The sequence below is a fragment of the Chelonoidis abingdonii genome, chromosome 3, assembly GCF_003597395.2.
Source record: "Chelonoidis abingdonii isolate Lonesome George chromosome 3, CheloAbing_2.0, whole genome shotgun sequence".
Classification (NCBI taxonomy): Eukaryota; Metazoa; Chordata; order Testudines; family Testudinidae; genus Chelonoidis; species Chelonoidis abingdonii.
The window spans coordinates 35,385,478-35,398,214 of record NC_133771.1 but is presented as its reverse complement, the minus strand read 5'-3'; the positions used below and the strand labels follow the sequence as shown (position 1 = coordinate 35,398,214).

The following is a 12,737-nucleotide window of genomic DNA, read 5'->3' as shown; positions in this document are numbered from 1 at the left end:
GACAGTTTTGAAAACCTTGCCCTCTGAGTTGTCCTACTGGCCTCGATGGGCCTGCCCATGCAGTAAGGTGCTATTCAGCATCAGAGCAGCAGAATCCAGCCTAGGTGTGTAAAGTGCGCAGGATTGGAACAATGACTGTCTTGCTAAAACTATCCTCAACAGTCATTTAAAGTTAAAATGATTTACTTGTAGGCTTTCTGATCAGTCCATGGATATTTTATGGCCTTATGCCCTGGTTTATGAGCCTTGAAATGAGTTTAAATTAGCTTAGTAGCACTGGGAAAAGTTGGTATTGTCTTCCCTTATTTGGCTGGAGATGTGAGGAATTCTTTCCTGAATGTATTGTTTTTCTTAGAGTATTTGCTGCTGCTGTTTTTTGTTTTTTTTTAAATGTGATTCAAAAGTGTACAAGGGCAAAGGAAAAAGGGATCACTTTACCAGCTCTTTTGAGTGTCCCAGATGGGCTTCAGTTATTAACATAACATGAAATTCTGTTTGAATCAAAACATCTTTTCTACCCTGGAGTAATTAACACAGTTTACCAATTTCCTATCATGTTATCTATACTTAAAAGGGCACACTTTCAAAGTGTGTGTGAGAGGGGATAGGTGGGCACACAAATTCCTTTATATATGAATGAGATTTGTTCATACACTTCCTGCACTCAAGTAAAATAAGTAAAGGGATCAGAAACTACTGAGCATAACTTTTTTTCTTGGAAGTCAAAATCCTGTTATTTCCAAAAGGCCTGACAGCCCTACCATTGAATTTATGCTTCATTATAATTAGAGCTGCTTGCATTCTATTAACAAAATGCTTTGTAATTTGTATATACTTGTCTTTAGACAATTATGGTTATTTCCCCCCTCTTTTGCTGTTTCCTAGGTGATTATTAAAGCAAACTGTTGAGCCCTAATTATAATGTACAATGTATTCCAGACATCTAAAGACATGCCAGACTCACCAGGGGAAATCAATCACATTTTAGTATTCATTCTCAAGCAGCCTACTGTTCTGTCACTGTGGGCATGTCTTACTGGAGTGCTCCATTGGAGTCTTACAGGCAGAGAAGCTCCAGCTGACAAGTTCAGAAATATAGCTGACGCTCTGCATATGCTAATCATATCTGTGAATGGAAAAACAAAGCTATTGTGCTTTGTTCAAAGACAGTTATGGAGCTCTATGAGACAGCTGACCTTAAGAACCTCCCTATCCAGCCTTGAACCTTAGGCTTTAACAGGAATCATCCTAAATCCATTCCATAAGCTTGTAGCGGTTTTAGAATACTTTTTCTTGAGACTGTTTAGTTGCTTTAAGAGGTCATTATTGACTCCATCAGTTTCATGGCAAAATGTCCTAGTTTGAATTTAATATCTTGGAAAAGATTTTTGAAAGAAATAACATTGTGATTTTACAAGTGGGCATTATCTGTTAATTCGTGCATCTTTTTATAAGAAATTTGGGTGAATGGCATTTTTATCACATTAGTTTTGCAACTGAGCAAGCCTCTGTAGTGTTGAACATGGGAAAAATTGGGGTTTAGATCTGGAATCCATCTAAATTTCCTGGCTCAGGATTATTTCAGAACCCTAAATCTGAACAGCCTCAAACTTTGGGTAAGTTTTGTATTTGGACATGAATCAAGATTTCTACTTTGTAGATCAGGTCCATCTTTTCTCTATTTACCACAGCAGCCCTGTTATCTCCTGTACCTCATTATATCATGCATGTTCCCTGCATGCAGCACTTCTCAGTTGATGGACACTTTCTCTCCTGATTCTGCACTGCATTCCTTGGTGGTTGTTATTCTGCCCTTAAATTCTATTAGATATAACACTTAATGCTACAAAAGTCAATGAAAGTTCATAAGACCCTTCAAGAAAGTGTAGGTTAAAGTAATACATACACCTCTGGATTGCTGGAAAATGTTATTAAAGTTTTTCATTTCCTGAATAACAGTTTTAAATTAAATAAACCGTGTGAAACCAAAGTTGTGAGTCAAATACTAATAATAGTTTACTTGGGCTATACGTTGAACCAAGAGATTTTGGAAATTGGAAAGCATCCAGTTTCAAACTTCAGTACAAGTGTTCAAAACAAGTGTTTTGTTTGGGACAAAAATCCAACTCACTCTACTTCAAAATCACTTAATAAGAAATTGACTGTACTAGACTCTCTTCAGGTCACTACATACCTTATAGGCTTGATTCACCACAGCTTTTGCAAATGGCTAGCTTCAGTGGATGGGGGAATCACTCTTGACAGAAGGCAGGTGGCATTTGCAACATGGCCTCATTCCCACGGTTTCGAAAGAGGAGGAGCCAGGGAGATGGTGGATGCTGCCAGAAAGATGGATCATCAAATTCTATGGCAGACCTGGTTTTGTGATTAAAAATGACTCAAGTGTGTTTGGAAAATGCAGTGCTGTCAAAATCAAAACACTTTTTGAAATCATGTAATTTTTTACAAAATCTCTATTTTTGAAAAAATGTAGCAAAATTGTGACAATACTGGAACAAAATATTTTATTTTTTATCTTGAAATGATATTTTGTTTCAATGTTTTTAATGTTTCATTATATAAAATAGGTCTAAATAGAAATATCTTGTTCACCCCCCATTTTTTTAATCTTTATTTTTTTATATAATTTTCTTTTGTGGATAACATCAACATTTTGGATTTTTGCTCCAAATTGAACTGAAAAAAAGGTCAAAATCTTGAAATCCTTTGCAATATGGAATCTTCATCATCTGCACAGCACTAGTTTGTTTTTTTCTTTTCATTTTTTTACCCATAGTTTGAGGAGCTTAATTGTAAACTTAATTCTAAACTGTAAACAGTTGATCTTTCAAATTAAATAAATGAAAAGGTTAAAGTATAAACTGTATAATACCTTGAATTACTGAGCGGCACAGAGGCCAAATCATTGGCATAAACAGCATTCATTGGCTGATACCAGAAATAGTCCTGTCAGCTCAGAAAGAGCGGAAAAGATACACACATAGCCTGAAGAGATGTTCTTTTAAAGGTCGTTGAGAATTTCCTTTCACCTATCTGCTGCATTTTATTTAATTACATGTAAAAAACACAGTCAGGGAATAGGCCATTCAGCCGTTCCTTCCACCCAGCTGAGATTGCACAGGCAGAGTAATCCCTCATTTGCAGTTGAGGGTTTAAAAGGACCATGAGTTGAGAGCTCTGAATCCAGGCTTGTGGATATATTGACAACATTAATCTAAATATTTCCCTTTGCTAAAGATGTACAGAACTCACCACAAATGTAGGTTATACATTATGAACATTGTGTCTGAGGTTAATGCCTAGCCATGAATATAGAGAGGAATCTCACACTTTTGCACTTCACTAATTCACACACCTCATAATTTGCCCACATAAAATGGACTCTCTCCAGGCCTCAGCAACACAATTGGAGGCTGAGGATTTGACTTTCAAAAGCTTCATCACTTTAACAAAAAATGCTATAGAACATTTATTAATATACTAGGAAACATTATAATAAAAATGAAAACTAAATATGTGCTGAACAGATGAAGTAACCATGTTGTACTTGAGCATACAGTGAGATGGGCACAATTTAAAAAGATGAATAGAATTGTACACGATATTGTCCTTGCTTTTTTAAATTATTCTCAATTATTGACTGATTACCAAAATGCAGTAATTTGTATTAGCTCTCCCAGTTATTAGTGGAAATTATTATTTGTACTGTAGTAGTGCTGTCCTGGACTAGCACCCCATTGTGCTAGGGGCTGCACAAGCACTGAACAAAAAGATAGTTCCTACCCCAAAGTGTGGTTTTGCTGTACTCTGATGGCTGTGAACACATTTCTAAACTATTCCTTGGTTACACTTTATCCTCTTAAAATCCAGTTCTGGTTGAACTGGTAAATCTAAAATTGTACCAACTCTTTTAAGAAGAGGAGTTTGCACTTCGATGCTACAATAGAAGCTTATGCCTTTCTCCTGCCTTAAGTTGACGGCGCACAATGTGACATGACAAAACATTTCACATAGTTTCAGGAGGGATGGATAAGAAGGAGATATGCTGTGGTTATGGCTTAAAAATGTCTCTTAGATTCATATTTTCACTTCTCTTATTTTGAAAGCCAGAGAGTTTACCCACAGTTAAAAATGCTTGTAGACAGGGCATCTTCTAATGGCATCAAGTCCACACAAGAAGAAGCGAGTGCAGGGGAAATTCCATGGATTCAGCTTCATGCATTTACTTTGTGGGAAAATACATTCTTCGTGCTATAGGGTTACTAAGGTTGCCCAACACTTCCTATTGTAAGGCTATGTTTTCAGTTGCTTATAACTTTGCCAGAATTTAACTGTTTGGGCTGAGGTGTCTGCCTCAGGTTGAATTTTTAATAAAATTTAATCCAAGACAGTTGAGCTGTTTCTGAGAACTATGGTAGAAAAGAAATACATTGTTTTGTCCTTGTTAAGTTCTAGAGACCGCCTCTTTTAACAGTTCTCATGCCCTCATGATTTATAGCAGGGAGTTGAAATGTGACAGGTGGGTTGCCTTTGTGTCAGGGATCTGCTTTTTGCCATCCTCATGAAACTCTACCAAATTTGGCCAAGTTATAAATAAGGCTGGCCAGAAGCAAGAATTTTGTTTCATGAAAAATTTAAATGTTCCAAAAATTGTTTCAGTCCATGTTAGAATGAAAATTAGACCATTAGAAGTCTGATTTAAAACTAGAGAGGGCATTTGCCCACTAGCTAATACCCCAATGGCTATGGGAGTCATTTAGCACATGGGAGAGCCAAGTTAAAGCTCCTGCTCTGCCTGATTTAGTCTCTATTTCTCCTGTGGACCTGTTCCACTTTTATAAATAATTTAATATTCATTGGGCAAAAGACAAAGAGACTGATTCTATAGGATGTGGCGATTCTGGGGTGGATTTCCTGGTTTCTGGTTCTGTTCAGATATTCCATCCTGGACCTGAAAAACTTTCCTGGTGAAAGTTTTGTCAGAGGATAAATTTCTGTGCTGGTTTCAGTTATGTTGAATCAGCATTTTCTGAAGAAAATTCTTTAATCAAAAAATTCCTGACCAGGTATCATTATATGCCTTTGAAAAACTGCAGTTTGCACGTGCTCAGTAGAGACTTCTTTGATTTTAGCAGCTAAAATCTCTGAGGATTCCATCCTCATGCAGCATGTTTGAGTCTCTCTCAGCTCCCAGTGTACATGTGCTATTCCCACAGAGAAACAGAGCATGCTCCCTCCACTCTGACATTCCTGGCATTTCTTAACTTTTCAGTGCTTGACTTTACCACCTTAATCATTTTTTAACATAGCTTTTATGTGTGTAATACGTATCTATATTGACATACACTCTCAGGAACAGGTATTAATTGCTTGCTGTAACATCCTTCTCTGGAGCTTTTCTTAGGCAGCCATAACCACATTTGCAGAAATGCTCAGCGTGTCTGGAGGCTGTAAGACAATGCACTAGTGCTAAATAAAGAGACAGTGCTGGGCCACAGCTGACACAGCATGTCCTAACACTTACTTCCAGGAAGGGTGTAGCTGCATTCCTAGATTATACTCCAGGGCAAAGAATAGCTGCTGCCCCTGCACAGTAGAGATTCAGGGATATGATTTGACATTTTTTTGCTGTCTTGTGTCATTAAAAATGTAGAAGAATCCAGGAACAATCTTCTCTAGGAGCCTATTCTTGCCCTCTAACTAGCTAGTATTTCATTCAGATTGTTTGAGGTTCAATCATTCCTTGGAGGCACTAGCCTTAGGCAGGAGCTCCAGGGGGGAGCTACTGGAAGGGAGCAGGAGCATACACCTTCTGCTACATCCCTTCAGAGGATGCAGCAGACTCCAGTCCCACCTGCACACCTGAAAGACATTGCTGGCTGGTGCATGTGGGGGGCGAAGAGGGAAGGGAACAGGTTTCTGCTTTTCCGTACCCCAGGGAGTGCTGTGAGAGAGTAGCCTCTGTGCTCCGGGGAATACGTCAACACAGTTATTTCAGGCTGCTTTGCAAGAGCATTGGGGTAGGAGAATGAAGATGGAACACCTCTTAAATCAAGGTTTATTATGTCCTCATGGCATGCACCAAGGCACAAAATGGACCTCGGCTCCTAATTCAATTGACCTTTCAGAAGAGCCAAGCGTTCAGCTGAGTTAGTTTTCCTATTGCTGTTAAAAAGTAAATGATGATTACACTAGAACACTTCCATTGGGTTTGATTTCCCCCTACATCTCCGTTAATTTATCTTTGGTGGTAAAAGCTCTTGGGATTCAATGCAGAGGGTTTCCTTTAGTAAGTGTAAACCTGGAAGGTCATGAGACTTTCGTAGCATTGCACACTGCCATTTTTCAAATGCCCCAGCAAATACTTGTACACACAAGATCGCAACCACACACCATGAGCAGCTGGACAGGATAAGAAGCCAAGCAAACTCTCTTCTGAAGCAGCAGTAAATACTGGTCCTTGGATCAGCTTCCCAGGATGGGGGCAGGGGCTTCATAAGATCATCAACAGTATCCTTTACATTGAAGAGTGAGAGCATCATCTAGCCTTCATAAGCCACAAGAAAGCAGGAACCTGACCATGCTGTCAAGTATCCAGCATTTTTAATGAGTATGTTCACGTCTCTTTACATTGTTGCCAAAGGAGCCAGAAAGATGGCAAATATAATTCTGTCACATACTCTTTAGAACAACAAACTCTCTGTTTATTGGATTGGGGACTAGAATAGCAATTTACATGATTCTTATTCTTCAGTAAGCAAAAACCTTCTGAGAAATGCTGAGCATTCTCTATTCCCTTGAAGTCAACATCTCTCAGCAGGCACTCAGCTCCATGCAGTATCAGCCCATATTTATTATATTTTTCTTAATGGGATTTGTTAACTTCACCCCCTGAGTTCAACTCTAGTTCACAGCAGTGCTCTGCTAACTAATTAAATTACTCGCCTAAGAGTTTGCACGATCAGGCCCACATTTTGCTCTTATTATGTTATATAAATGGGTTAGAGGCCCTGGTTCAGCAAAGCATTTAAGCCCATGCTGAAGTCCCATTGACTTGCTTTAAAAGGAAGTATTTTTCATGCTTATTCAATATTTACTCTGATATTAACATATAGTTTTCTGAGGAAAGTGGATTAGTTTCCAATGTTATTATTGATATTTGAGTGCTGACAGTGTACTTCAATAGAACTTAAGAACATGCTTAACTTTAAGCACCTCTTAATAGATGTATTGATTTGGGGCCAAAAAAATGAATTGTGGCTTTTTTTTCTTTTCTTTTTTTCGACAGTGTCTGTGGGTAGTATCAAGGAAAGATGTTTAATTTTCTTTTAAATATAAAATATTAGTGATTGCTATTCTGCTCTTTATTTTTAAAATGGACCTAATGTTCAAATATTACTCATTTTTTTGGCATTCCAATGTCAAACAAAAACTATTGGAAGGTCTGTACAATACACTGAATGCAAAGTCAGAAAAGTGGGGACTGCCTCTGGGCAAGTGGAGGTATGTATCTTCCCAGAGAGAGATGAAAGTATAGAATGAAAATATACCATGGGGGCCCTGGAAACTAACATTCCAACCGGATTGAGATGTTATGTCTTCTTGGAAGGTTCTGCATGTGTCCAGAATTTTTGTTCTGAAGAGAGCCAAGTGTACTGTCAGCACTCAACTAATAATAAATCAAAAGAATAATTTGGGAAGATAATCAACGTTACTGTCAGGAAGCTGCATGTTAACAGTGTTTGTGCACCACTAAGCAATACTATTTGCACTAGAACACTCTGGATGATCCCAAAATTGCAGTAGATTGAACGCAGTAGAAATGTGCTGCTTAGATTGATCCTTAGAGTTGCTGAGCATCTGCAAATCCCACTGATTGCAGAGCAAGCTGGGAGTGCTCAGCACCTCAAGATCAGCCCCTAAACTCTTCAGGGCAGGACCTGTCTCTTTTATTATGTGTGTATACAGTGCCTAGCACTATGGGACCTGGGCCTCTGGAAAGTCACTGCCTCTATTACAGTCCAAAAGTTTATAGCCTATAAGAGAGGGAGTTTGGAGAATATGTGACCCCTGAAAATTCTTTTGACATGTCATAATGTAAATGAGGATAAATATTATATTGAGGGGGAGAATACCTATGGCAACAGCAATGAATTTGCTAAATATAGCCAAGAGCACCTACAAAGTGAGTTCTGTACAATAAGGGAAATGTAAAATTGCAGGTAGGGAGTAACACAAATGTCATAGAAAGATTAGGGCAGGGGTTATCAAACTAGGGGTCATGACCCCTCAGAGGGTGGCAAGGTTATTACATGGGAGGCACGAGTTGTCAGCCTCCACCCCAAAACTGCACTTCACCTCCAGAGGCTTGCTGTGTGAAAGGAGTCACCAATGCAAAAGTTTGAGAACCACTAGATTAGGGGGTTATTATTTGAGTAAATTACTTTCTAATCCTAAACTAGGAATGGAAGCACCAGAGAAGCTGTTTTCAAAACCATGTCTTCTAACTTGTGGTGTGAGGTACCCTGCACATGTGTGGGTGCTGTAAAAATAATAATTATCAATTTATGGCCTAAACAAGAAATATCAGAAATGTCAGGGGGTGAGGAGAGAGGACCTGCTTCTATGAGATTCCAGAATAGTAATGCAGAACCGAAAGTGTGAACTTTTCAGTACTGCGCTGAACAGAACCAAATTGAACCTCCAAATCTTTGGAAGGTCACCCCTCTCTACAGCCTACTGTATGGGGAGGGATTTGAAAACATTCTCTCCCCAACTCCCTTTTGTCACCTTGCCTGTCAGCCAGTTGAGCTGGCCCTAGCTCAAAGACATACTGCTCTCTGCCTCCCAGCAACACTGCCCCAGTTATAGTTCAAAATAACTTGAGAATGTACTTGGAACTAGTATATTTTGTGATGGCCTTAGCACACTTAGACACAGCATGATTGGCCAGCTCTCCTGGCTGCAGCAAGTGCACAGTGGTCTGGATCTCCGAGAAAGTGATGGCTGAGTGCTTGTTATAATGCACTAAAAGAGAGGCTTCTCCGGCCAAGTGCTTGAAGCTATCATTGATGAAGGAGTTCATGATACCCATGACCTTGGAGGAAATACTGGCATCTTGATGAACTTGCTTCAGTATGCTGTACATGGAGATAGAGTAACTCTCCTTCCTGGTCTTTCTGCATTTCTTATCCCCTTTCTTCTGAGTCTGTCCAGGTGCTGAGTGAGCCATTATACCAGATGTTCTCAAACTTTTGTACTGGTGACTCCTTTCACATATCAAGTTTATATATTAGCTTGGGGAGGTTGTTATGCACACAAAGGGCAACATGGAAGGAAGTCTGAAGACATTTGTGGCAGAACTGTGCAAGTGGAATATTGAGGCAGATACAATTGCTGGGTCACTTGGAGAATTTGTGACCAGAATCTCTTGGTGGATAAAACTAATTTAAATTCCCTTTGTCTCTCTGCTTTGAGGTCATCATCATTAGAGTTGGTTGGCATTTTTCAAAATTCTAGTGAAAAAAATCAAATTTCAAGAAAAAAATGTTTAAAAAATTGTTGCTAACTTCCTCCATCTTTTTTTTATACCATCTTTAACTTTTGTTATATATTGGTGGAAGAAGCAGATGAACACTAGCAACCAGGCATTTCAACTCTATTTTAAAACCATTGCCAAGCAGCAGGAGTGAAAAGACAAAACACAACTGTAATTCCTTTTCTTTTTCCTCTCTGAGCTTTGTTTAGATTGCTCTTGTTTTGACAAGTAGGGTGAAGTGAGGGGTGGCTGGAACAATACTCTGTCCCTCTGGGAACCACATCACTCCAGGAGACAAGCAGGGCCAAATTCTGCTCTTGGGTATACCAGTGTAACTTCACTGGCTTCAACAGAGGTGTGTTCTGGATATACACCAGTGTAAGAGACCCTGTTCTCTATTCTCCATTGATATGAGACTGGAAGTACCTAAAAGTGACTGTGATGATGACAGGCCAATGCTGTGTCACTGTTCTAGCAGATTTAGGGCCAGATCCTTAGCTGGTGTATATAGCATAGCTTCACTGAAGTCTGCTTTACACCAAATGAGGATCTGGCCCTTTTCTTTTCCACTTCTGAGGCTGTATTTGTATTCCCCACATCACAAAAACAGAGGTAGTATAATTTAAATGAAAAATCAGTCCCATATCATAATACATGATATGAAAATGAGCATCTACGATTTTTAAACCCTCTTTAAATTTAAAGCAGCCATTTGTTTGAAAATCTGTACGGAATTCAAAATTAGCTTTTAAATGCCCATTTAAAAAAACAACAAAAAAGTACTAAGAAACAAAGATCCTGATATTTTGCCAAGAAATGCTTGTTGAATGAAAATGACATTAAAAGATATTCCAACTACTGCTGTTTTAATATAAATTAAAGTAAAACCAGGGCGCTGAGACAAAAAACATTATTACAGATTGCTTGACTGGCTAAGAAACGTGAATTCTTCTTGGGCCAAAATGAATTATCAGAATAAATCTGTCATTCCATCAGTTTGTGTTTACGTGCGGACTTGGCTGAAAAAGCAAATAATGGTTCACACGGATTAGAGGGTTTTTTCGGTAGAATTTTGTAGTGTTTTGTGCTCTTTCAAACTCAGTGAAACTGAAGGCCTTTTAAAGCAGTTATTTTGTTACTAATAAGAGCTAAGGGTCCAGAGAGCAGAGCAAGATATCCTCCATTGATTCCTATGCTAAGGTCTATCGAGATGGTTACAGGAGCGTACTCTCCATCCTACACCTCCATAGCACTGCATCTAAATTCTTTGTCTCAAATGCTACTAACAAAATGTAGTGAATCACTGAGTTTGTCCAGCTCATGTGTTGTTTCTTGTGTTGGTATAAGGATATTGGAGACAAGGTGGGTGAGGTAATATGTTTTATTGGACTAACTTCTGTTGATAAAAGAGACAAGCTTTCAAGCTACACAAAGCTGAAGAGGATCTCTGTGTAAGCTTGAACGCTTGTATCTTTCACTAGCAGCAGCTGGTCCACTAAAAGATACTAGTTCACCCAGCCTGTTTCAGCACACATGAAATTCTATCTTTCATTTATAACATAGTCCTCTTACTTTTGCCCTATGGACAGCAGAACTCAGGGCATCTCATTTATTTATGACTACAGTATCTTTCAGGCACGGATTCAAGCTGTGGTCCAAAATAATCCCTTAGACCAGACTGGTTCTTGGCAGAGAGGCATCTCTATGTGGTTCCAGGGCCACCATGTTTTCTTAGCCAAGCAGCAGACTGTACATCATAGAAGATCCTTAGAGCACATGATTCCCCTTTTAAGGCATTTGCTGTATAGTATTTTAAAGAAATCATAGACAGAGGAATGTATTATTTTCATTCTCCAAAATTTCTGCTTCCTTCCCTTCACATTCCAGGACAATAACCCCCTCTTTATCTTCCAGATCTTTTGTGGACTTTCCTTGCCTATCACAGTTCCAGGACCTCACCCCTTCCTATTCTGCTGTTTGATAAGCACAGCAAATAGAGACCCTTCCTTCACTTCCTGCCTTTCCAATTTACTTAGTTATTACTTCCATAGTGTCGCTACCATCTAGAATGGTGTCTCAGACTCCTTGCAACTCACTCCATCACCCTTTTCAAAGCACACCTGAGAATTAGTCGGGTGATTAAGGCAAACCTGTGGCTCAATTAATGCAGGGTTTTTTTCTTCCTGAGAAATGTAAATCTTTCATCCTTACGAGCATCTTTTCACATCTTCTGGTCTATGATCCATCCAAAGAATAATTTGCTAGTTTACAGTCACATATAAAACCAAGTATCTTGTCAGCTCAGAGCATGTCAGAAGTGACGCTGTAAAATAACCATTAGTTAATCCTCAAAAACATTACCATTTTCTCTGCCTTTCCCTCCCAAAAGAGCCACTCACTAACATATCAGTGCTTAATTCATATCTTATTATCCAAATGTTGAAGGGGTTTCTCTTTCTAAATTGTCTCATGCAAAGTAATTTATTCTGCTCCTTACCTCAAGTGAGACTTTCAAGCTGGTTGTTATGCCGGAAAAATGTATATGCAGGTATAACGTGAAGATGAACAATATGTAGTAGTAATTATATTTAACTGACCATTAGAAGAAACAATTGACTCCTTACAGTTATCCATTGTTGCCAGAAACATTGGTGCTAATTAAATAATTTAATGTGGGGTGCATTTATTTACCTGTAAAAATTGTTCTCTCCATAAATTCCTCAGCCTGATACATTTCTCTTTAGATTTAAGAGGATGAAAAGGAGGACTGAATAGACTGCAAGTAAGGGTACGTCTACACTACAGGATTATTCCAATTTTACATAAACGGTTTTGTAAAACAGATTGTATAAAGTTGAGTGCACGCGGCCACACAAAGCACAATAATTTGGCGGTGTGCGTCCATGTACCGAGGCTAGTGTCGATTTCTGAAGCATTACACTGTGGGTAGCTATCTCGCAGCTATCCCATAGTTCCCGCAGTCTCCCCCGCCCATTGAAATTCTGGGCTGAGATCCCAATGCATGATGGTGCAAAAACAGTGTCGCGGGTGATTCTGGGTAAATGTCGTCATTCATTCCTTTCTCCATGAAAGCAACGGCAGACAATCATTTTGCGCCCTTTTTCCCTGGATTCCCCTGGCAGATGCCATAGCATGACAATCATGGATCCCGTTTTGC

General features: G+C 39.0%; 1 protein-coding gene across 1 annotated transcript; it reads right to left on the bottom strand.

Annotated features, from left to right (window-relative positions):
- Positions 1-8,893: 8,893 nt before the first annotated feature.
- LOC116817583 (histone H2B 8-like) lies at positions 8,894-9,253 on the bottom strand. The gene has a single exon (XM_032767863.1). The coding sequence runs from the start codon at positions 9,251-9,253 to the stop codon at positions 8,894-8,896; it is 360 nt and encodes a 119-aa protein (XP_032623754.1).
- Positions 9,254-12,737: the final 3,484 nt, after the last annotated feature.